The 24669-nt window shown below is 39.8% G+C and overlaps 1 protein-coding gene across 3 annotated transcripts in view; it reads left to right on the top strand.

The window, feature by feature from the left end:
• Positions 1-24669, top strand: part of MYOM1 (myomesin 1) — a 77695-nt gene that overhangs the window by 51911 nt on the left and 1115 nt on the right. For 2 of the 3 annotated variants that reach the window (XM_013371807.3, XM_013371808.3), the window contains 17 exons: positions 200-356; positions 1236-1342; positions 1464-1508; positions 5495-5631; positions 6465-6609; positions 7235-7294; positions 7552-7619; positions 8202-8315; positions 9008-9095; positions 9870-9908; positions 10002-10107; positions 11938-12101; positions 13517-13553; positions 13870-13892; positions 15509-15564; positions 21019-21234; positions 24117-24237. In XM_013371807.3, the coding sequence (XP_013227261.2) occupies positions 200-356; positions 1236-1342; positions 1464-1508; positions 5495-5631; positions 6465-6609; positions 7235-7294; positions 7552-7619; positions 8202-8315; positions 9008-9095; positions 9870-9908; positions 10002-10107; positions 11938-12101; positions 13517-13553; positions 13870-13892; positions 15509-15564; positions 21019-21234; positions 24117-24237 (1683 nt within the window). Of the gene's footprint in view, positions 1-199; positions 357-1235; positions 1343-1463; positions 1509-5494; positions 5632-6464; positions 6610-7234; positions 7295-7551; positions 7620-8201; positions 8316-9007; positions 9096-9869; positions 9909-10001; positions 10108-11937; positions 12102-13516; positions 13554-13869; positions 13893-15508; positions 15565-21018; positions 22024-24116; positions 24238-24669 lie in introns of those variants that run through there. The other variant, XM_021284150.2, reaches the window with a different exon arrangement.

Below are 24669 nucleotides of genomic sequence, written 5' to 3' on the forward strand. Positions count from 1 at the left end.
TCTGTTCCTTATTTTTATGGATTAGAATAAGAACTGTTCTTGTGAATGAAAGACTGAGGATGCCAATGTTTGCAGCAATTTATGTGCTGACCAGTAAAATGGCAAGGATGTGCTTAATCTGCCCTATAAGCGATATCTATATAAATTTTTTTTGCTGGCTTCTCTGAGAAAGTGGAATCACCTTGTTCTGGTCTTTCAGGAACCAAGGAAGTGGTGGTTGATGTAGACGACAATGGAGTAATTTCCTTGAACTTTGAATGTGATCAGATGTCTCCAAACTCTAAGTTTGTTTGGTCCAAGAATTATGAACCAATTGAGGATGACTCTCGTCTGAACATCGATACCAAAGGCGGAAAGTAAGAACCCTTGGGGGCACCAATGCTCACATGTTTTGGAGATCTAGGATGGTCACAGAAATCCATCCTTTTCAATGTATGACCTCGGTAAAAGCTACACCTTCTTCTGTTACTGGAAGGCTACTTTATGAGTATGTTGTTCTCCAGCAAGTCCGTATGCAGACCATTTGGAAAAGGCAGCTCACGCAGAATGAGTCAGGCCTCCTGTTTAGGCAATCGAGTTATGTTTGGGCATAGGGAGAGAATATTTGTGCTCTCTTGTCTCGTAGCCTGTCAATCAAGGCAAATTATTATTATTCCTACTGTTATTATTTTAAATCTCCAAAGGATAAAATTATCTGGCTACTTGCAAAGTGCTTTTACCGTGTAACACTGTCACAGCCTTCAGAGACACTGGAGGAAGCAGGACTCTCTTCTGACAGTGTCACCAAGGCCTGATTTGGTAGCTTCTATAATGCTCTACAAGCCTACTCTGTTTCTTCAGGCTTTTAACAAAGGGGAAGAAATAGCAAATGCACAGGATCAGCCTATGAAGTACCTATGTGCCCTTCTAGTTATAGAAACCACACAGAAAGAAGTTGTGGCTCTTGGTATTACATGTGAAAGTTGAACCACCCTGTACTTACAGTATCCTTTCATGCTCATCAAAGATTTGACAACATGAGCTAGGTGAAACTAGCTATTTTCAGTGCTGTGGGCACTGCTTGAGAGTTGTGCCATCTCGATTTGTACCACACATGGTAGGATCCACCCTGATTTATATGGGCCAGAGCCCCTCATTTGCTTTTTCAGTCAGAGCAAAAGCTAATAAAGGGGCTTGCTTCAGACTGATCTCACCTTTTTATCAAAATGCTGTGTTGTTTTTTTTTTTCCCTAAAGGTCAAAAGCAATCTTTAAGGATCTTGGAGAAGATGATTTGGGAATTTACTCTTGTGTTGTTACAGACACTGATGGAGTTTCATCAAGCCACACAATTGATGAGGAAGGTAGACATAATGTCCATTAAGCATGCCTGTTTTGCTTTCACATCTATTTTTCCCTGCTACTGTGTCTCTCAGATCCATAAGGCATACACACCTTATATTACTTCTTTTATGTCTTTTGCAGAAATGAAACGCCTACTTGCTCTGAGCCACGAACGCAAATTCCCAAGTAAGTGAATCAAACGTCTGTAGGGGAGTTTCGCATGCAGTGGCATATCACAAAGCTCCTGCCACCATCAAGTAGGGAAGTCACTTTAGTAATTTCAAGTTAAACTGGTTTTGAATTGAAAATCTAAGGTTCCTTCCCCCCCCCCCGCCCCCCCCCCCCCCCGCTTTCTTGCAGTACATTTGTGTATTACTGATGTTCTTCCTGATCTATTGCAGGCTACTGGTCTAGGCAGATCTCAATAACAGTTGGAAAATAATATCCCATTGGCTTTGTTTCTTCTGCAGAACAGCCTTTTATACTTTTTCAGCATACCTAACCAAGTTTGAAAACTTCTATTTGAAAAATTGTCTAACTTTACTCCAACTGAAATCAGCATAAGTTAGATTTAAGGTTAACAAAGCAGTAAACCATAGTAAATTCGGTTGTAATTATCTACATATACAGAATTTTCCTGCTGAAATTCATTTCCTCCCTCTTTCCTATAACACTTGACAATAAGAACATCCTGCCTTCTGCTTGGGGTGGTATTTTTGTCAACTCCACAGACCTCCCATAATTTTGTGATATCCTGGTAGTAGCACAACTTAGTTATTTTCATTGGAATGTAACTTCAATAACTGAAAAAAAAAAAAAAAATGGACTGTATAATGAATCCTATTGCACAGAACAAGATTAGACCTAAACCTTGTCTCATCTTCTCCCACTACATTTTCTTCTTTATTTCAGGCACTAAAACTCTTGCCTATGTTGTAACATGTTCAGCTTTGTGCACACACTGCTGGCACCTCTACCCACTCAGCCCACAATGCGTCTCTCAGCACAGTCAAAGCTTGACCACAGAAACAGCCTGTCTTTTTGCCACATCATCTCTGTTTGTCATTTCCTTCTGTGATTTTCCCACATAAGCTCTACTCAGCATATTGTATCACCTTTTGGCAGCTTATTGACAGCTCATGCATCTCCTTGTTTACTCCTGCTCCTCCCGGTTGTTTCCTCCTAATTGTATCTTCATGCTGAAAGTTAGTCATCACAAAACCTTACTGTTATCAGACATCTTTCCTTGCTCCAACCCTTCTCTTCTGAGTGCTCTTCCACCCTCTGTGTTCATAACTAATGTCACAAAATAAGCTCCTCAGGACACAGACCGTGTCTTGTCTTTTGCATCATGTTAGGTAGCTGTACACTTCTAGCTGTGCATGAGTGTCCAGGAGGTCACTGCAGAATGCATTCTCAATGAAGAAAATGTCTTACTAGGACCTCTGGACACCAAAAGAAAAAAGAGCAAATAGGGGTTAGTATACACCTGGCTATATCTGTGAAGCTGGAAAAATAATAATGAGCTCCTATAGCTCAACATGAAACTTTAGTCATATCTACGGATAATCTGTTTGAGGATTAGTCAAATTCTCTTTAAAAAATAGCTATTCTGTTCTAGTTGCTAGGCATTTCTGATTCATCACAAGCTTTTGCATGTTGCTTCATTTGTACTTCTGAATGGCATTTAATTGTAACTTCTGCTCAGAAACATCTGCAGCCAGTAGCTCCATGGGAAAATTAGTTGCTTGAATAATGCAGCCTTACAGAACACAGCTATGTATGGGTGCAATAATGTATTTGGGCTGTGTAAAAACAAATTGTTCCAACTCTTCAATGTAGCAACTACCTGAGGTCTCCTTGTCAAGTGCTTCCTGTAATTTGTGATGCTATGCAAATAGGATGTAAAACCTTGTAAGCATGATGGCTGGAAAATACCTAAAGTAGTTGTCAGTGCTTAGGGAAATATTTTATAATATAAAAATTGTTTGCTTGTGGAGGACTGTAACACAGATTCATCTGTTTCCTTTGGGCTGGGGAGTGAACAGCATTTTCACAAAATCAATCCTTTTGCATCCTTTCAGCCATTTATTTAACAGCTTCTGAGATACTTCCCCCTCTTCCACATTAGACTAAGATATTCAGAGTTAATCACATGCAAATTAAATGGGGCTTTAAAATTGCCATAGAGCTGACAGTGAGACAAAAGCAGCACAGCCTGATGTCTATGTCTACACCCTCTCCCTCTTGTTTCCACTGGCTCCTGTAGCTTTCCAGTCCCTTTATTTGGAGAAATTATGCAAGATCTGAGATTCCTTTTGTTTCTTACGAGCAAGGTGATGCACTGGGTGAAGAAGTTTCATGGGGACCATGTGCACTGCTAGGGCACCGTCCTAAGGGGTTGATTTTTGCCCTGCTCCCTCACGGTAACACAATCCCTCTGCTCTCTGGTTAAGCCTGTGTCTTTTTCATAATTTTATACATAAACATATATATATATATATATATACATATATATATATATATACACACACACACATATCTTTTTCCCCGTGACTGTTGCCTCACCTCCCAGAAGGCTTATTTTAACGAGAGACAGGTTCTGTGCCACTCAGGCACCAAAATCATACATGTAGGTGTGCGAGGGCATAGGTGTGGGGAAGGGGTGAGTGTGGGCAAGGAACATGTGGGCAGTCCTCACCCTCTTTTGTTTGGCAGTGGGGTAGGATGGCAGCTCTGCTCCAGAAGGCACCTCAGTCATTTAGGTGCAAATAGAAAGATGAGAGGAATTAGACACTACCTCAGTCCCAGTCCTCTTCTGCTGTAGCTGAGCCTTTGCACATACAAAGTAGGATAGGATAGGATAGGATAGGATAGGATAGGATAGGATAGGATAGGATAGGATAGGGTAGGGTAGGGTAGGGTAGGGTAGGGTAGGGTAGGGTAGGGTAGGGTAGAGTAGAGTAGAGTAGAATAGAATAGAATAGAATAGAATAGAATAGAATAGAATAGAATAGAATAGAATAGAATAGAATAGAATAGAATAGAATAGAATAGAATAATTTTCAGTTGGAAGATAAAAAACACAACCCTGTTCTGGGATTTGTCTGGGAGGAGGCGTCTATAGTTACACTATCACTAGACTACATCATCAAGCATTTTGCAATGTGCTTGTACACTGTCCTCAGCTGTTCCATGTGACAACTTTGCAATGCAGACTTTACACTGCTGTGAAAGTGGAGATTAGGGTAGAGTTCATACACAGCATACATACTCCCTAGAGTATGATTTTGCTGAAAATGTTTGCATCTGCTAAGACAGCTAAAAATGATGGAAGCCAATAAAACAAGAAGTATGCCCCAATAGCAGAGGCTAAGTGCTCATGTTTGATGTTGCTGATTAAGATATTTTAACAAAAAGGTAATTTGAAAGCAAGCTGAGGAGTTTTACTAAAAAGAAAAGGAAAAAAGAAAAGAACCCAAATGAACAAACTAAAATTATCTGCAGTACACTTCACTTTGTTTTTTTTTTTCCTGCTAACAGAAGGAATTATTCTATATGCAAGGGATTTCCATTATTAGTCCATAGGTAAACAAAATGTACTGGAGAGAGTGAAGGTGTGTTGTGACACCTCATGAATTCTGGGAGATGGAGGTTCCACCCAGCAGAGGATCAGACTGCTAACAAACATCTCCCAGCCTGTAGCTCAGCAGCTGACATTATGATCTGGCTTCATGCTTTGGGTTTTTTGGTGTTTTTTTGCCGCTGTGTCAATTCACTGACTTACAGCAGCATTGCTAAGTGACTCATTAAACGTGGATCTGCATTATATAGACTCACACCACGTTGCAGAGATACTTGCAGTTTACCTTTGAAATAGATTTAGTCTTTTATTAAGATGGAGGGGCATTGGCCTGACTCAAATCCTGAACACTTCCAGTCTGGACAGACCTAGTGATTGAAGGATTGAAAGACTAATTCTTGTCTGTCATCCTGTATATATGTCAGTAGAGAGGCATTCTGTCTATACAAAGAGCTATCCTAATCTAGTTATATTGTATACAGTATACAAGTCAGAAAGAAAGAAAGAAGCAGCTTTCTGATTATAGAAGAAAACAGTTGTTGGGGTACAGGCAAATTATATGCTCCATTCTTTTCTTTCTTCTTTGTAGCTGTTCCACTTGCCTCTGAATTGGCAGTAGAAATTTTGGAAAAAGGTGAAGTGAGATTCTGGTTGCAAGCTGAAAAACTGTCTGGCAATGCAAAGGCCAACTTTGTATTTAATGATAAAGAGATTTTCAATGGAGAGGTAAGCCTTTTCAGTGCTTATATGTGTGTCCATTTTTATGAGTATCAATGTGTATTAGTGTCTCTGTCTCCAACATACTTCCAACTATTGTTCCACACTAATGCATTTTCATGAGAAATGACTTGTCATTGAAAGGATCATTAGAAAGATTTGGTCCATAGTGCTGAGCTGCAGCTGAATTCTGCTGGGTGCAGCTTATAAAGTGGAATCAAATGACTTCCCACCAGCTTTGCGAGTACCACGTGTTAACTAGTGGGGACCATAGGAGTCCCTGCAATAAGGGAGCAGGTAAGCAACTATTGTGGTCTTCAAGAAGTCACTGCAGTATCCCAGATTCATCCTATCTCCTCCATCTATGGCACCCCCATACCCTTGTGCTCAGTTCTCACTTCTCTTTATTACACCAAGAAAAAAATCCCAAGTGGTTGTTTCCAGCAGCAGAACTCATTACTCCCAAGACATGACATGGCATGCTTTTGTTGCAACATTAATATCAGGTATAAGGCAGAGATGGAGCTTTCTACACAAAACTTTATAAAAATATAATCATCCTCAAATAGTTATTATGAAGAGATACAAATCTAAACCTTTCTAATAAAGAAGAACACAGTAGTCACCATACAACAGGAATATCACATGTTTGTATGGCATCAGTAAATAGGCTTCACCTTTAAGTGATTTCTTATTTCATTTTACATTTAAAGCTGGAGCTAAAGATAGTCAGAATCTGAATAGAGAGAAAAAAATTTCAGCTAAAGATACTATATAATATTTGACAAATATTTTCTGACGCTGACATCCATTAACTGTTGCTTTACTTTCCATTCCTGAAGAAATATAAAATGAAGGTGGACCGTAACACTGGCCTTATTGAAATGATTATGGATAAGCTCGAGGACAAGGATGAAGGCACTTACACTTTCCAGCTGCAGGATGGAAAAGCAACCAATCAATCCAGCCTTGTCCTCATTGGTGATGGTAAGCTAATCTATACTGCATGGTAGGCTGGAAAAATTATGTTGAGGCTACTTTAGTTGTCACCTTCACTTTGCACTGTTTTCATTACCAATAGCTGTTCCAGTGGTTTTTCATGTCATAGTGCTTGCCTGCCTCATACAGGACAGCACATGTGTGTGAACTGGTATTTTTCGAAGTGGTGAGAGGAAGGGGAATTGTTATAGAAATGTAAAATATTGCAGACTGTAAGGATTTACTTTTCTATGGATGGAATAAAAATTTTGCATGCAAAAAGCCCACTCAGGTGGGAAGAAGTAGCTGCACCTCTCAGAGCACAAGCAGCTTGCTGACACTGCTGCTGCTCGTTTGCCTTCCTACCAAAAGTGGAAAGTAGCTGTATGATTGGGGATTACACTTCACCAGACATGACACATTAAACTCCTGATGACTACAAGCATCTAGTAACGTTGGGTTAACTGTAATCAGCTTCTGACACTTTGAAATGTTCAGTGAAAACCTGACCCTGTGGCAGGGTTCTCATTGACCTCCAAGGGACAGAGTTGGACCTGTTACAGTGACGTTCATTGCTGTTACAAATGGCACATGATGTTTAACCCTAATATTTCTTGTCGATTTCAATTCCTAGTATTCAAGAAGCTGCAGGATGAAGCAGAATTCCAGAGAAAAGAGTGGCACAGGAAACAAGGTGACAATACAGATATTTCTAAGAATCTCATATGTGTTAGTCTGTTCAGAGTTTGTTTATATTTACATATATTGGTTTGAAAGAGATGGTTTTTTGTTCTGTTATATAATTGCCTACCTTCTGAAGGAGAAATAGGAAAAATAGAAACCCATTAAAATATGACAATATTCTTGTTAAGAAAAATATATTTGTCTTTGGTCTTGTATCATGAATACCATTGATGTGACCTTTAAAAATGTATCTGTAATTTTAAACAGGTCCTCATTTTGTGGATCAGCTAGGATGGGAAGTTACTGATGAATGTAATGTGATGTTGAAATGCAAGGTAAGAGGCAAGGAAAACTTTGAGTACAATGTTCAAACCACTTTGAGCTACCACTACTGAGACAGGGAGGGTGGGAAGGGACTAAAGACATGCCCTTTGCCTGTCTGTATATAGTTCATATTGGATAGTGGCACAACCTCTGGAGGCTAATCATGCTGGGGTGACTGCTCATTGCCTGCAACAAAACACCTTGGAAAACACCTTCAACTTTTTCCTTCAGGCCTGTAAGCCACCCACCCACCCAGGAAAAGACACCTGAATAGGAATGACAAGGCTTTGTGAATCCTGGGGCTTGCTCATTTTTGGCCAGTTTATGTGTGTAGAAATCCCCTGGACATGACCCACTGGTTCCCTGGGATCTTTGAAGATGTTGGCAATTCTTTTCTCTCTCTTTTCATCCCTGCTGTTTGCCCTCTTGCATCTCCCATTTTTAAATGGAGGCCTTCCACAACTCAGTGCAACCAAGATGTAAAATATGCTCTTCCTTTATGAGATACTTGAACAGGCTAACCCATGCGACACTGAGCTCCTCCGCTCAAATCAAGAGAATAATTACGATGTTTCTGTTTTCATCCATTTTAGGTGGCTAATATTAAGAAGGAAACACACATTGTATGGTACAAAGACGACAGAGAGATAATGGTAGATGAAGAACATGATTTTAAAGATGGCGTGTGTACTCTGCTGATATCAGACGTGAGTGACTGTCCTTCTTAGACCTCAGCTAAAGTTAGTGTTATGAATTCAGATGAAAGATACAATCTAATCTGATATTTCAGCAAAACAATAAAAAAAAAAGGATGTGGGTTTTAAAAATGGAAAAAACTCGCAAGGCATCTGTGTTTTAGATAAGCAAATGTCTATCTATAACTGCTCATTCAGATTTTCAGGAAATGATGACAGAAGAGATAATAAGCTTGTCACTTCCTTTGCATGTCAGTTTAACAACAGAACGAGACCACATTTGTGTTGTGAATGGCATTTGGAAAGTGCTTTTCACTCAGGGTTTCAGAGGACAACCCTCTCGGAGTCACCAGAGGTCTGGTTCCTACGCAGCCTTCCTGCAGGCTTGGGCTGTGACCTGGCTTCACCACTTCACCTCTTTGCTCTCAGTTCTTTGGATGAGGAAGGGATGAACTGTCAGGGTCCCCTGGGGCTGAGGGCTCCCGCACAGCTGGAGGCCAGGACTCCCCAGCCCAGGCCCATCCCACCACCCCAGCAAGGAGCAGGGCACCTGGGGGGCAGTGGGGCAGCACCAACCCTGGACATCAGGCCATCAGACACCTCCCTAGGGATGGGGATGGGGCATCAGCTGGGTTCAGGAGTAAAATCTAGATTTTTCTACAGTAACTCTTCTGAAAGCTGACTTTACTGTTACAATGTTGCAGTTTTCTAAGAAAGATGCTGGCACGTATGAAGTCATACTGAAGGACGACAGAGGAAAGGACACCAGTGAGCTAACACTCAAGGACACAGGTCAGAGGCACCTTCTGCACGCTGGCAGCCACACCAGCTGACAGCCTGGCTGCTTGCCTGCAAGAAGGTTCAGAGTAATGCTGGGAACTGCGTGTGTCACCTTCCTGTGGCATTGTTCCTCCTGTGTATAAGATAATCTCGTTAGAAAAGCTGAGATTTTTTCAGTTCAAGTAATATTTGAATGCAGCCTACTGGATTTGGACTCTGTATAATTCTGGGAGAATACAATGACTAACGCTATGCAAAATGGTAACAGGTTTCCTCAGGGGACCATCAGTAGTGTAATTCTACAAATGTAGAAAGAAATTAGAGAATTAGGTAATTTTAAAAGACTTCACATTTTTATTGTGTTTTGCTATTCATTTATTTATGGGACTTTCCACTCATTGTGACTATTATATTTTTAAAATTTCACTTACATTTCCAAGCCAGTAGAGAAAAACATATCTACTAGAGTGTATATAGATGGACTAGCATTCCAACTCAATAACGTAATTTACAAAAAAAAAAAAAAATCTATCTATCTATCTATCTATGTAGTTTTGTTCAGCTGCGGCAGTATTCATCAAGGCTGATGTTAAATAAAGTCTGGACATTGTGGAATAACAGGCTATATTTCTGCATTACTTAGATTTCTAGCATACTTTATAAGGTAGGTCTGATTTCTTTTTCAAACCTACTGGAGAGAATATTTCAGAGCCAGTACTTGGACTATTATTGCCTGTGCTTGAGCTGCAGACACAGAGTCTTAGTCTCTGGATTTTGTTTCCACAGCTTTTGCAGATCTGATGAATGAAGTATGCAGAAGGATTGGTAAGCACTTAATTCTCTTTCCAAATGAATGACTCATTGTGACACACAGTGAACGGCTGCATGGCTACATTATGCTGTGTGCTCTTCTTTCAGCTTTATCTGCAACAGATCTGAAAATCCAGAGCACAGCTGAGGGTATCAGACTGTACTCCTATGTTACTTACTATGTGGAAGATCTGAGAGTAGGCTGGGTGCACAAGTAAGTATGCAAAAGCTTTGCAAAAGTCAGTGCAATTTTGTTTTTATAGACTCAGAATGCATCTGTGTATATGAGAAGAGATCCAGGTTTCTTCTCATCTCTCATGAGTCCTTCTCTCAGTTTCGGTGAATTCCACCCATATGAAACCAGTACGAGAGTGAGGTGGTGGTGGTGCAGGGCCATCCTGTTGTTTCCCTCGTGGGACAGAAAGTCCTATGCCATGGGATGCTGTCAGGGCTGTGCTGCTTCAGAACACTTCCCACCTCCTGGATGGGAGCTGCATCTTTCCCTGAATCAGTTTTAAGGAGTGATGCAAATATAACCTGAGACTGACAAGATTTAAAAGAGGCCAGTACCATGGGTTCAGAGATACCTAGCCTGGAGGTCTGCTTGTCTAGAAGCCACAGTTCACAGGAATTGGGACAAGTGGGCACCTCCTCTTAACGCATGGGCTCACATATAGAAGGTAAATGAAGTTTCAGCATGTGCCTGGGGCAGTAAAATACAGTCCTTCCTGTGTGCACTATGAACCTAAGCAAGACAGACAGAAGTACTGCGATTTTTGAAAAGATTTTGAGTGCCCAGCTCCCCATAAAATTAATGGGAGATGCATACCCAGATCCACCAGGCAGCTTCGAATTCTCATGCAGCGCAAACAGCATGCACTGGAAAACCCAGAGAAGTAAACAACTTAGATTTAATTTAATAGTAACAATACATTTGAATCACTTCAAATCTGTTATTACTACTCTTGCTGCTTCACTTCCTGTGGACATGGTAGTAATTAGTCTTTAGCATGGAACCTGAATTACTGATTTCTCAATAAAAGTCATGTAAAGGAGGCACAGAATACTCAGGCTGTGCTGCAGCAGTCTGGCTGTAATTATTGAGACTGACGCTAACCAGCAATGCTGTCAGAGAAATGACAGCAGTTTGAGGTTTTCCTGTTTCTTGGCACCCATTTTGACCTGGTACTGTCAGGAGTCCTAAGCATTTCAGAACTGAAAGTGAATATGAAATATTCTGGATTTCTCTCTCTCCTAATTTGCTCACTTTTTCTGTCTTAATTATCTCCTTTCTCTCTTTCTATCTCTCTTTTCTCTATTTAATTTTTAGAAACTAATTTAATCTCGAAGGACATCCAATTAATCTATTTAAAATGTTCTTTGACCCTCTAGTATATTCGAAGTTATCAGTTTAAAGATAAAGAAAATGAGTAGCTGATATCTTTTGCCTTATCCAGGGCAATTAACTGCTCAGCTAGGAAGATGAGAAATTGTGGTTTGTCTGTTTGTCTGTTTGTTTGTTTGTTTTGTGGGAGAGGATATACTTGCATCAAAGAATGCTTAATTGTAAATGCCAAAACACAACAGAGTGTCAGAAAACACTCCAGCCACCAAACATAATTTGTGAAAAAAGTGAGGGGTTTTTTAGGTACAGCCCTATATATTTTTGTTTTGCTCAAGCAGAAATAAACTTACGCTAAGAGGAAAACATTAACATCTGAGGATGCAAGGTTTGCTCTTCAGAGGTCTGGGTTTTAAATTTGTACAACTCTTGTGTGCCTCAGGCCACAGACTAATATGCATAACCTTGCTGTGAGCTTGAGGAGAGCTAGACCTTGAACAGGAAAAGACTATCATGTCAGTTCTGCCCTGTAGGTCCACAGCTTTATCATGAATTTGACTTCAAAAGTCTTAAAATATGGTGGCATACCATAGCACTTTGGAAATCATCTAGTAACTGCAGATGTACCCAGTGACTCATCATGAGCAAATCCCTTTAATGCTCCAGTAAAATGAAAGGGTAACATCGTTTTGTATTTTTCAGTGATACTCAGATTAAGTTTACAGACCGAGTGAAGACTGGTGTCACCGGGGAGCAGATCTGGTTACAGATCAATGAGCCGACTCAACAGGACAAAGGCAGATACACAATGGAGCTCTTTGATGGTAAAACGACACACAAAAAGACAGTGGATCTTTCTGGACAAGGTAGGCCATTCCCGCTGCTAACCTCAGCTGTACACGGGCATTACACTGTGATTGGGCATGAGCGTCTACAGCAGGATCTTGCCAATACCTGTTACCCTTTGGGTTGTAGGGTCTCTGTATGTCCCCAGCAGCCAGGCAGTGTTTGTGGGGACAAGGCAATTTGTTTTCCCCGGACTGTGCTCTCGAGTCATAAATTGCAAACAGCTTTTTCCTATTCCAAATACCCACTTGCAGTTTGGCTACTGAGACCTCAGATCCTTTCCAAGCTCTCTTACAAAACTCCTTTTGTTGCTGGCATTGACTGGCAGTTTTAAATACAAGTTGTCGCACTGAGTGCCTTCTGTATCTCTCCCTTCCAAGTAATATTTGGAGAAGGAAGTGAAGGACACCTTTGTTCTCTGACTTGCCTACTGTATTTCTTTGATGGATCTAATAGGGCTCCTTATTCTTCAGAGATGTCAAGGCTGGTTCCTTTCATCAGCATGATGAAGGACTGATAGGGGAACAGCAAAAATTATTCAGATTGACTGTTGAAAGCTTTTACTCTGCCAGATCTCTCAGATCCTAGGGACCAGATTAACTCCACCCAAACTGCCAAGTTTCCATCCCCAGCCATTCCCATCCCTAAAACTTCACTTTGGGTCTGCAAGCTCTCTAATGACAATAACATAATCATCTCCATGTTGCTCCTTCTGTACTCTCTCTCTACTTTCTGAGAAAAGATATTTCTTCTTCCCTGACAAAGCAGAGGCTGACCTCCCACATAGTAGTAGCTTGGCCTGAATTTACGAAGAAGACAACAGTTTGCTGTCTGCTTTGTTCATGGGCATCTGTGTGATGCTTCAGAGCAGACATAAAAAGTACTTGGAAAAAAACAGATCTCTTGCATTCCATAAGCCAGTGGTGTCTAAAGTGGGGTGCATGCAAGATGATTTGCTGGGGTGCAGGAAGGAAATATGAGAACTTCAGTAGTACATCTACATAATTTATAAATAAATACACATATATTGGGGGTGCGTGCTCAAAAAAACTTTAGATAGGGGTGTATGATCAAAAACGTTTGGGAGACCACTGCTGTAAGCTACCACTTAGCTGGTGCATTGTGGGTTTCTTCCTCTTTTTTTGTGAAATTATTTCAGCCTATTGCTCTCCTACTGTCTCTTAAAGCCTGACTTTCAGAAGAAAAAACAGTGTGTTTATGTGTTCATCTCTATATAAAATAGCTGCCATATACAAGATGGCCTTCGTTAGCTGAACCATTCAGCATTTCAGGGTTTATACAATATACATGCATCCATCCATTAATACTTCTTTAATGGTGTCTACATTTTTAATTTATTTCTACATTTTAAATTTAAACTTCTGATGATTCATCTCTGAGCCTACCTCTAAAACCAACTTTTCTCTTTACAAAGCATTTGATGAAGCCTTTGCTGAGTTCCAGAGATTAAAGTAAGTATTATGTCATCTGAATACAGTAATGCCAGCCATAAAATAATAACAGTTTTTGTTTGTTTTGTGCTGCAGCTAACTACATCCTACAAAACAAATCCTAGTCCTACAGAAGTTTGTAGGAGTTTTGCATGTGATTTCTTTGGTGTAACTCTTATATAACAGTTAGGTATCAAAGGAAAAGCAGTGTTGCCAAATGATGAGAGAGATTTTCCTTAACAGATTGAAGTTCATTACAAAGACAAGCTATTTTTAAATCACTCCAAGTAAACCTTAACTGAAATTTTACTTTCTTTTTTGTTTCCTTCAATTCCAGGCAAGCTGCGATTGCAGAGAAAAGTAAGTAGGCCTTCTTTGACAATGATTGCAATAAACTGTTCATGAAGGTTTTCTTCCTCCCCAGGAAGCTTGTGTGTTGGGAGAGAGAGGGCATGTATAAAAGTGTATGTGCACGTGCTCATCATAACATGAATTTGTCCTTACACCAAGGGGAGGCAAGGAGAGTGACTTTTTAGTGATTTAACTGTGCTGCACACTGCAGCTAATCACACTATAGTTATGGGTTATATTGATTTTTGCAGTCTAAGCTCCTGTTCTCACTACCAGTTAGCCTTCTCTAAAAATTATCTTTATTGCTGACATCTCTCATGCATGTTCTTTGCACAAAAGTCACTTTGTTTCCAAAGATGGAGGAAATCGCTTGGCTAGTTTTGAACTATCTAAAATGCCAAATGGCTCCTGCATTACACACAGAGATGGGTAAGAAAGTGACATTAGCTTTTGCATTGCTTAAAGGCAGATCCCTGAATCTCCTGATACTTTTGCCCATGTGTCAATTCCAACACAGCAGCTAAAACAAAAGCATGTAATAAATAGTTGAGGAATAAGTGATTAGAATTCAGCTTGAATTACTAAACCAGATATCCTTCCTATTTAAAGAAAAATGCACAGAAAAATGTAGCACATCAAAGTTCTCCCACCACAGATGACATTCAGACCTGTATAAAAATGGGGGCAGAACTGGCATTTGGAAAGTTATTGGAGAAAAATGTCTAGAGAGATCTGAGCCAACTCCTCCTGGACACAGACTTCAAGTAGTGCAGGGTTTGGAAATGTACAGTGATCCCTATGAGTCCCACCTGAGACAGCACAAAAAGATCACAAATAGCCCTGCCCTGGGCATTTCGTTTCTAACCCTGAACCATTCATAAGGGGCTGGTGTGTTAACTGATAGAACACAGTCCTGTTCCTGGTCTCATAAAGTTATTATCTCTGCACTCCAGAGCACATATTTTATAGAACATATTAGAGAGGAACATTCTGCATAGTCATTTCCTTCCTCTGCCAGGATTGACCAAGACTTATAACAAACAAAATCCATATACCAGAAGAAGTGCGCCAAAGCCTGCGTGTGATCAGCATATTTGTATTTGTGTCAGATTCCTATGGGACTCTGAGCTTAAAACTAGACCAGATATTGATCTCAGTTACACCCAGATATGTACAAAGTGGTGGGATCACAGTGATGCCACTCGAGACTTTGATTTAGATTATAACATAACCTCCACACTTTATTAGCTATCATTCACTTCCTTTTGTAAACACAACGGTTTTGGTTTATGATACTAAAAATCTAGAGCACCAAATAAAAAAAAAGAATTTTTTTGTGCACTCAGAAGTAACACTGAATTGATGGCAAAATCTGCAGGACACAGCACGTGTACTTTAATCCTTCTCTGTAAGTGACTGACACCAGCTATTAACACATTTTTGCTGTGAATTCAGCATTTTTTTAACGTCCACATGGTGTGCTAAGAATGCTGAATAGTTCTCTGCTACTGCAGATATCAGAGACAAGTTGTACATAAATAAAAGGAAAGATCTAGAAGGGAAACAGAAACTGGGACATAGTTGGCTTTAAGACACTAAAGAAAATCATGCTTATTTATTTCCAGATCGTGCACGGGTACTTGGAGGTTTGCCCGATGTTGTCACCATCCAGGAGGGCAAGGTACAGTAAATTAACTGAAGCTTTGCACAACAGCCCAACAGCTTGAATGCTTTACAATGATGGGAAAATATTAACCTTTTTTTTTTTTAAGATTCCATCTTTAAAATCTGCTACATTATTTATTCATCCCCTCCCTTCTGTACATAATTCAACAGTCTTGCACAGATGGGTTTATGTATTCAGGGCAGTGTCTTTTCTTAAGCATTAGATAAAAGTGAGATGACAATGTGAGTTGAGACTAAAACTCCTTATATAACCAGCTCTTTAAAAATTCATGCACAGGTTTCACAGTCAGATTTTCTTTTGTAACAGGGTATCAGGGAGGTTTAATTCCTTTTTTACAAGATAGCTAGTCATTCTATGTCTTTTGCAGTTGACTTCCTTGCAATGTGGCAAGACAGTCACACCTGTCAAGGCTGACTTTTAAATGAAGTAAAAGTAGTAAACCATAATAACTCAATTCTCACCCAGACAAAAGGAGAAAGTTTTTTCTATTTCATCAAGGTAAATGAGAAGGAAGTCAAAAGAAGTCACTGGATTATATTAGCAGAGTTTAACCAAAAGATTATTGTAAAACAGTCCCAGGAGAACACGGCTACATCGATGCTTGAGCACAGAACACATTACCCAGAAAGCCGGTTCTCAATCTCCCAACCTTTTTGCAGCACGCTGCTTCTACAAGTTGCTGCTTAATAGTACTGAGACCACAAAGTGCCTGCTCTTCACTTCTCACTGCTCTACCACTACCCAGTTCCTCTCTACATGTGTGAACACTGAAATAGGGCATGTGAATGTCACTGAAAAGCTGTGACGTGACAACCACAGTAAGACAGCTTCCCGATATTTCTGGCTTTATCTGGCAGTAGGTCAGCCGAGTTCAAGGTATTTGATTATAAGCTGAGCAGAAGTGTTAAGAGTCTAAAATCTTGGTCTGAATCGCTTAACAACGCTAGATAAAGCCTACAGACAGCAGAATGCAGCAGTTCTGGGAAAATAAAGCAGGTTGGCATTACAAAGTGAAATTTAACCTTTCATTCAAGGATTTAGCAGTTTGGGAAATACTGTAGAAGCAAGAAGCACTCATAGGAGCATTCTAACTGCAGGTAGAAGACACAAAGAAACAGAATGAATTTGCAGATTCTCAGCTAATAGTGCTTGTGCTTGTAGATAAGGCTCTCATGCTGCTTTGGCAGGGGATAAATTTAGATGGTTATTATAAGTTTTATGCTTTTGACCAAAAGAGAGTCGATATGAAGCTGTGAGCTCACTAAAGGAAAATGTGTAGGGTTTGTAAAAAGGGGATTTGTAAACAATGAGTTGCAAAATCTTCCCCAGACACACATTGTCCTTGACAGCAAGGACATTTATGATGTATAAAAAAGTGACTGAAAAACTCCCAGAACTCAAGACAAATATCCTTGACCTCATGTTTCTGGATTCAGTAGATGTTCATTTTGGGAAATGGAGTAGGACAGAGAGTGATCAGGGAAAACGGGGCTTGTTGGCTCATCTGTCAATCGTTTGCATACATGCTGGAGAGAGGGCAATATGATTCTCTGGTGTGTAATTCCTGCAAAATGCACAGTCATCAAGGATTTTGAAAAACAGTAATTGAGGTAGGAGTGGACTGGCAATTGCAAGCTTTGATTCTGAATATGGGTGCAGGCACAACTACAGAGTTATATGAACAAATTGGTATCCCTAGACTGAACTTCCAAGCATATGCGTATCTCAAACTTAAACTTAATGCCATGACTGTGATGATATTTATTAGCTTTTCACATGCGAGCTGAAGTATATGTGTGAGAATAAACGAACCGGTGTTTACCCAGTGTTAATCAAACAGTGTTCCAGATGGCCTAAGAGACTTCCACTGACAGACAGAAATGTTCCTCAGCAGGGCAATGTAATTGGAAAAGGCTAAGTGTCAGTTCATATTAGGGAGAAATTTGACCTGACAGTGAATACTAGCATAAGTTCTGTGTACAGCCAGCCAAATTAATCTAAGTGGCTGTTTTAATGCAGGCCTGTAAGTGCGTAGGAGGTTTTATTTTTAAAAGGAGAAGCTTAGGGTTCTGATAGAGAGGCATTTTGAGACCTAGAAGCAATATGTTGCATCCTCCTGCCCATCAACTCTCCATTCTACCCTTCTACCAGGGGTAAGTGCCCTCACAGATAAGGTGGAAGAACAGACCAGGTTCCCATGATCAAGCTGCTACAATTCAGTCATTGGCATCTTTGTCCAAACCACCTCTGAATGTGAGTTTGTGCTAATATGCAAGAGGCATGACAACTCTTGAAATACAGTGACATATTTCCTTCTGCCACCTATACTACCCTACACATGATAATGTGCAGTGAAAGGCAGAAAAGGTAGTGGGGGACACAAAGAGTCTAGACTTGCACCTGCTGGTTGCTCCAAATGCACATGCCTCAATGTCGCAGGTCCAGACTTGTTATTGGAACTTCTGTGTGCAGCTTTGAAATACTAAGATCTGTTTCAAAGAAATGGAGGTCACTCATGCAGGGTTTTTTTCAGATAGATCAGGTTTCCTGATAGATTTCACCCACTCACCACAACATCTAGGCAGGTTTCCAGTCTATTTTTCTATCACTCAGATAGAGTCAGAGCCAGAAAACAACTGGAAAAAGGAGATTGTCTTGTAGTGGAAAGGTACCTCTTCCCCTCAGGAGGACAGGACACACTTTTTTTACCAGGATAAGGATTTCAGTTTGAGTACAGTATTATAACCAGGGGGTTCTGTGAGTAAAAAAGATATACATGAGGAGGACAATCTCCTGCCCAAAGAACAGCAGATCTGGAAGAGATCTGCAATGAGCACAGACTGAAACATAGGAGGTTCCATCTAAATGTGAGGAGAAACTTCTTTACTTTGAGGGTGCCAGAGCACCGGAACAGGCTGCCCAGAGAGGTTGTGGAGTCTTCTTCTCTGAAGACATTCAAAACCCACCTGGACGTGATCCTGTGTGATCTGCTCTGGGTGAACCTGCTTTAGCAGGCGGGTTGGACTAGATGATCACAGTATCACAGTATGTTTGTGATTGGAAGGGACCTCAAAAGATCATCTAGTCCAATCCCCCTGCTGGAGCAGGAACACCTAGATGAGGTCGCACAGGAACATGTCCAGGCGGGTTTTGAATGTCTCCAGAGAAGGAGACTCCACAACCCCCCTGGGCAGCCTGTTCCAGTGCTCTGTCACCCAAAGGTCCCTTCCAATTCTGTGATTCTGTGACATGCAGTAACAGTGGGAAATCACTTCTCCTTGGCTAAGGCTCCATAATACTGGAATTACCTTCAAGAAAACCAAATATCTCACCATCTATCTAGTGAATGATAAGATACATCTCTAGAGATTAGTAGCTGTAAAATAAATAATAAAGAGTTGTGAACATCAAGAAGAGCGCCGATGTCAAGAAAAGGAGCTAGTGATGCAAGGTTAAGCAAAATGCAGCTATTTTAAGGCATTATTTAGAATAAAAAGAGCCATTACTGCTGATTGAATCTCTTTGAATTAAGGAGTACTGACACCACTTTAAACACCTGAGGTTTGAATGATTCCACTAATGGAGCTGCCTGGAAATTACATCAGCTTATTAGCATCTTGGAGTGACAGCTGGGGTGACTTGGTGGTGATCTCTTGCTTACTAGAGAATTGCAAGACAGTAGGAAATATCGAGCACATGAAGGGACCCATATGCAACATGTGGCTGAGGGCATGTTTGTGTTGAGAGAGATAAGGAAGAGGGGGAAAAGTAAAACCTCTTGTTTTTCCCTTGTTTTTCAAAAAGATGGATTGGTGTATAAATCAAAACCACATTCATGTTCACGGCAGTGGGCTCTGAGAGAAGGCAGTCAACAGCCCCACGCGGTCACCAGCTGTAGGTGATGCAGGAAATCAGATAGAGACCGTTTCCACCAAGCCGTAACCACCTCTCACTTGGAATTTGCCTTTCCTTCAGTACCAAGAATTAAATGTTGTTGATGGAGGAAAGACTTCCCCCTCCGTTTTGTTCTCATTTTGGGATTTATTTGATTTTCATTTTGTTGTCAGATGTACAAAAATCTTTCATTTGTACAGAGGTATCAGGTTTTTTTATATTTGCTCATTTCAACAGCTTTCTGGTTATCTGTCTTCTGTCCCATCTTCCACCATCACACTGCCAGATAAGAAGCAGAGTGGTGAAGGGAAGGTAGCCTGTTAAATAGATTTTGCACAGTAGATTTTTTTCATGACAGCCTACAGGGCCAACAATGTAAGTGCTCTTCAGTTGTCTCTATTTTTGATGTATTTTTATCAAAAACCTTAAAAAATGTAAGAGAAACTTGATTCCAGTCAAGCGGAAGCTTCTCCATTTGTTATATATCTCTTAGTCCATTCCCAATGAACAACTGAAGACCATTTTCTCTGCAGTAAAAATTATTCAAGTTCCATTTTAAAAAAAATCTACTTTGAATACCTTTTTAAATTCAGACCAATGTACTGTTTAATACTTGGACACAGGTTGATTCCTTCCTAAATAAAGGTCCAGAGAAAGGCCTGTATACCACTGAAGTTTCATATGAACATTTTTAACATTTGACTCTATGTGATGTTCATTTTTTGCAAACTCTTTTGAGAAGATTCCCAAGGCATTGTGATTGGGGGAGGGGATTATTTATATGTATTGATATCTCCCAAACATTAATTTCTCAGCTGACAGCAACAAAAAAGGAGACCCGAACATTGTATATCCAACTCCCAGTGATCTCTCTGACAACTGACTCTCTAACAATGAAGATACTTCCTTCAGTCTGATGGGATTCAATTCAGTCCTTAGGAACATTATTAACATAAAAGGGAAATACTTACATGAACAGCAAAAAAATAGGAAAGTCTGTATTGATTTCAGTTTAAAAAGTTTTACAGGAGTGCAAAAGACAATTCAAATTTATTGGAAGAGCAATCAGGGCATAGCCTTAAAATACCCTAAATTAAACAAAATAATCCAGGGACACTTTGTTCTTAGTTATTTTAAAAGGCAGGCACACTTTCCCTACTTCTGTGGTAAATATATAGTGAGCTTAACGAGAATAAATCTGTCTGACAGTTCCTCAAATTCTCATTTCAGGTCTAACACACAAAAGCAGATACTATCTAATTTTATATTAAACAATATGCATGGAGAAAGATCTACTAATGATTATGAGAGTAGAGAGGAAGGTCCATAAAATATTGAAAGGTCTTAATGGAGTTTTTGAACCGAGTTCCTTCTTTTCCTTTATGATACAGAAGACTCTGACAAAAATTATTGATTACTGATGATGATATGCATCCATTTACTAAAAGCAGGAAGCTAAATAAGGGGTTGGAACATTTGGAGGGTCAGGCATCAAAAACCAGCCAGTATTTACTGACTCTTATTTGTAATTCCTTTTGTACTTTTTTTCTATAGGCGCTTAATCTTTCTTGCACTGTCTGGGGAGATCCTACTCCAGAGGTGTCATGGCTGAAGAATGAAAAACCATTTGTATCAGATGCCAATTGCATCCTGAGATTTGAACATGGAAAAAATGTCAGCTTTACCATTTCTACCGTGTCCACACACGACTCTGGGAAATACAGCATTGTGGTGAAGAACAGTTACGGCACAGAGACCAGCGATGTCACTGTAAGTGTGTACATACCTGAGGAAGAGAGAGAGTCTGAGCAAGAGAAAACAAAAGATAAGAAAACTAAAGCGTGAATTTAAGACTAGGCAACAGAAGTACGGGGGAGATTTTGGATGATAGGCTGACATAATCTGTGTGTGTAAAAGGCTTTCTGCTTTAGCAGGCAGCCTTGGGTTTTTCCATTTGCTTCAGTTTTGCTTCTAATAGACTTAATTGTGCCAGAGAAAACAGGGCCTTTCATATTTTCTGACTGCTAACTTCACAGAACCTAGCGGTAGCATCCTCAGCCAGGCCAAATGCATGCTGGCTGTAAACACAGGTCCACCATTTGACCCTCTTCCTGGGCAGTTTGACCATACAACACAAATGGAAAGGGTGAAGAGTCATTTCAGTGGAGGTAATCTATGAGGTATAGTAGATGGAAAGATAAGAAATGATTGAGGCCTTTTTGAGTAGAAGTTTAGATTGGTTCCAACTTTGTTAAAGTAGCATAGATGGAACGTGTTAGAGAATTAAATTGTAGAGAAACTAGTGCTGATTTTGTCTACATTAAGGCCGCCTTGTATTGCTGTGTTAATTTAGAGAGGCCTTAATATGGGTGTCATTTACATCCATACATGTTGTTTAATCTGCCCAATTGGGGTAAAAGTACTGTAACATAAATGAAAATTAGGCTTAGGAGGCCTGAACACTAATGTGTGTGTATGCGTGTGCGTGTCTGCAAATCTGTACGAACTCTCCTCTATGTTCACAAATAAACTGGATTCACTTCTTTCCTTCCACCACAAGCTTGTTTCACTGTGTCTTGTTTTACTAGTCACAGCTTCGGTAGTTGTGCACAGTATCTTAGTAGCTTAATGATCTCACCACTGTAATTACCGCTAGTTTCCCTTTAGATCCCTGTTAATCTTCACTTTGCTCTTCACGACAAAACCCACAACGGCATCTCCTCACGCCTTTCTGTCCAGACCTTCACGGCATCTCATCTCAACTCAGCAAGGTATTTTTGCAAATTCAGACACAGGAATACTCTCATGCAGTTCAATGGACCTGCTCATGAATTTTGATTTAAGGGTGTTAGGTAAGCATTTTGTTAGACTGAGAGTATTTCTTCCAAACTTAACACTGGAGATCAGAAATAACAAATTTTGTTAAGATCTTTTACAGCTACAAAAAGAATCTTCATTGGAACTTAGAAAGAAATGTGAGGCTTTTTCAGACAAAAATGTTTCAGACAAAAAACTTTTGTCCAGATCTATGAACACATTTATATCCATGTCAGCTATTTTACAGCACCACTGATTATTTTTAGCTGAGGAAGAGCAATAGAATGTACATACATGTCCATCCTGATGGAGATATATATGATACATACACGTGATATATATGTGATATATACTTGTGATACGATATATCAGCCCAGTTGCAAATTAGTAGAGCAACGTGCCATATTTATAATTCTTTTCATGACTAGTCTCACAGCAGCACAATCCTTCACACCAAAATCTAAAGCCCTAAAGTAGATATTTTCAGTGTAAGCATAATCTGTGTGCACCTTTCACATACTTTCTCTTGTCATTTTTAGCTACTGTGACTGCAGACATAGAGCTGTTTCCCAGGCACTCGTTTTGCTGCAGTATTGACATTTCTGTGAGGATGTCACCAGCAAGTGCTGCACAGTGAATGCTCACTTAAACCCTCGCCAGCTGAGGTTTACTGTCAGCTTATGCTAAAGGCGAAGTGGAAGCATGAGGGAATTATTAATGGCTCGAGTAATAATAGATTCAACACAGTTATCAATGGCAAAAGTGGTGATTTTTGCAATTTCAAAATATTTTTTAAATCAGTTTCTGTAAAGGGCTAATCCTTGAAAAACAAACAAACAAAAACAAAACAAAACAAACCCACAAAACCAAACAGATTTAGATCAGATTCATGTCCTACCAGAACACATTAGTATGTGCCTAACTTTATGCATGAATAGTTCCACCAGTTTCACGGAACCTGTTAAGTTTATTTAGTGTACATATTTTTTACATAATGTATTTTACAGAAAAAATTTCACATTGCAGGGATTTTTAACATGAAATTATGTAAAACTAATGTGTTTTCAGCAATTCACATAAAGTGTATGTGTTCACACAGCTTTATCTCCTAAAATAGTAAAAATACAGGCGTCAAACCTGTTGACATTATTGCAATTTCAAGGTTTAAATGTGTAATTGTGTACATTAATGAATCAATATCTTTTATTTTAAAAGTTCAGACTATTTAGTCACAACAGCTACCTATCAGACAAAGTAAAACAGCTTAAGTTTTAAATTTTAAAGTATAATCGTGAGAATATCCGTAATTTGAGATACAGCAAAATTTCTGAGTAAAGAATTAATATGAAATGATTTTATAATTTTGCTTAGTGTGACATGAAGCCAACTGAAGGACAATAAGCAGGTCACTCCACCTTGATCCCAGGACACACCCCTTAAAAGCAACAGTGTCCCATCTCTCTTCTATCCTCCAGAGTGCAAACAACATGACTTGGTCCTAGCAATACCTGATAACAGATGTTAATTATTTAGCATGAGCACGCTTTTAAACATTTTGGTAGCAGTTTATTTCTACTGCTTTATCTTCAAAAATCTGTCCTCCTGCTTCCCTCCTTTTGGCAGAACTGAGAGGGAATACAAGTGGGGCATCTCCCAGATAACAGGCTGGATTCTACTTCTCTTTGCTTCAGAAGACATACTTGTTCCTGGAAGTCAGAGTAATAGCTGCTTCTAGATGTATTGCTGCCAGGGATTCAGTTATGGTGGTTTCAAACTCAATTTGTGATGCATCCACACTCCTCGCTTGTGCGCTTTTTGTTCTTGCTTTGCTTCAGGTGATTGTAATTTCTGTGTCAGGACTGACTGACACAGTCCAAGGACACGATCAAAATAATACAACTGCATCTAAAAAGAAAAAAACAATGGCAAGCAAACAGAAGGAAGTGGAAAAGAAAGGTAAGAGCACTTTCACCTTTATGATCTTCTGCTCCAAGGAAATAATTGTTAATAGTCTGTGCCAATCAATATTTCTCAGTTCCCAAACAAATTTACAGTATGTATGCTCTTAATCAACAACAAATGCAACTGCCAGCTTACACCTCAGTGAAAGAGGTTTAAATCAACACTTTTAAATCACCTTTCCGCTGGGCTGTGAGTTCTCACCTTGGCTTACCTGGCTGATGACAGCTTTTTAAGCCATAAAAAATACTTTCACATTTCTGAACGCAAAGAGCTCATAAGCCTGGAGGTATACACAGATGACATTATTTTCCAAAGTGAGACTCCTTTCAGCATCTAGATGTTTGACACTTAACAAAATAAGGCCATGCTGATTAAGGGACCCTAAATGCCAAAGTGTTTTAGAAAATCCTGGTCATATAGGTATTT

This window comes from Columba livia, chromosome 2 (genome assembly GCF_036013475.1).
Source record: "Columba livia isolate bColLiv1 breed racing homer chromosome 2, bColLiv1.pat.W.v2, whole genome shotgun sequence".
In the NCBI taxonomy this organism is placed as follows: Eukaryota; Metazoa; Chordata; class Aves; order Columbiformes; family Columbidae; genus Columba; species Columba livia.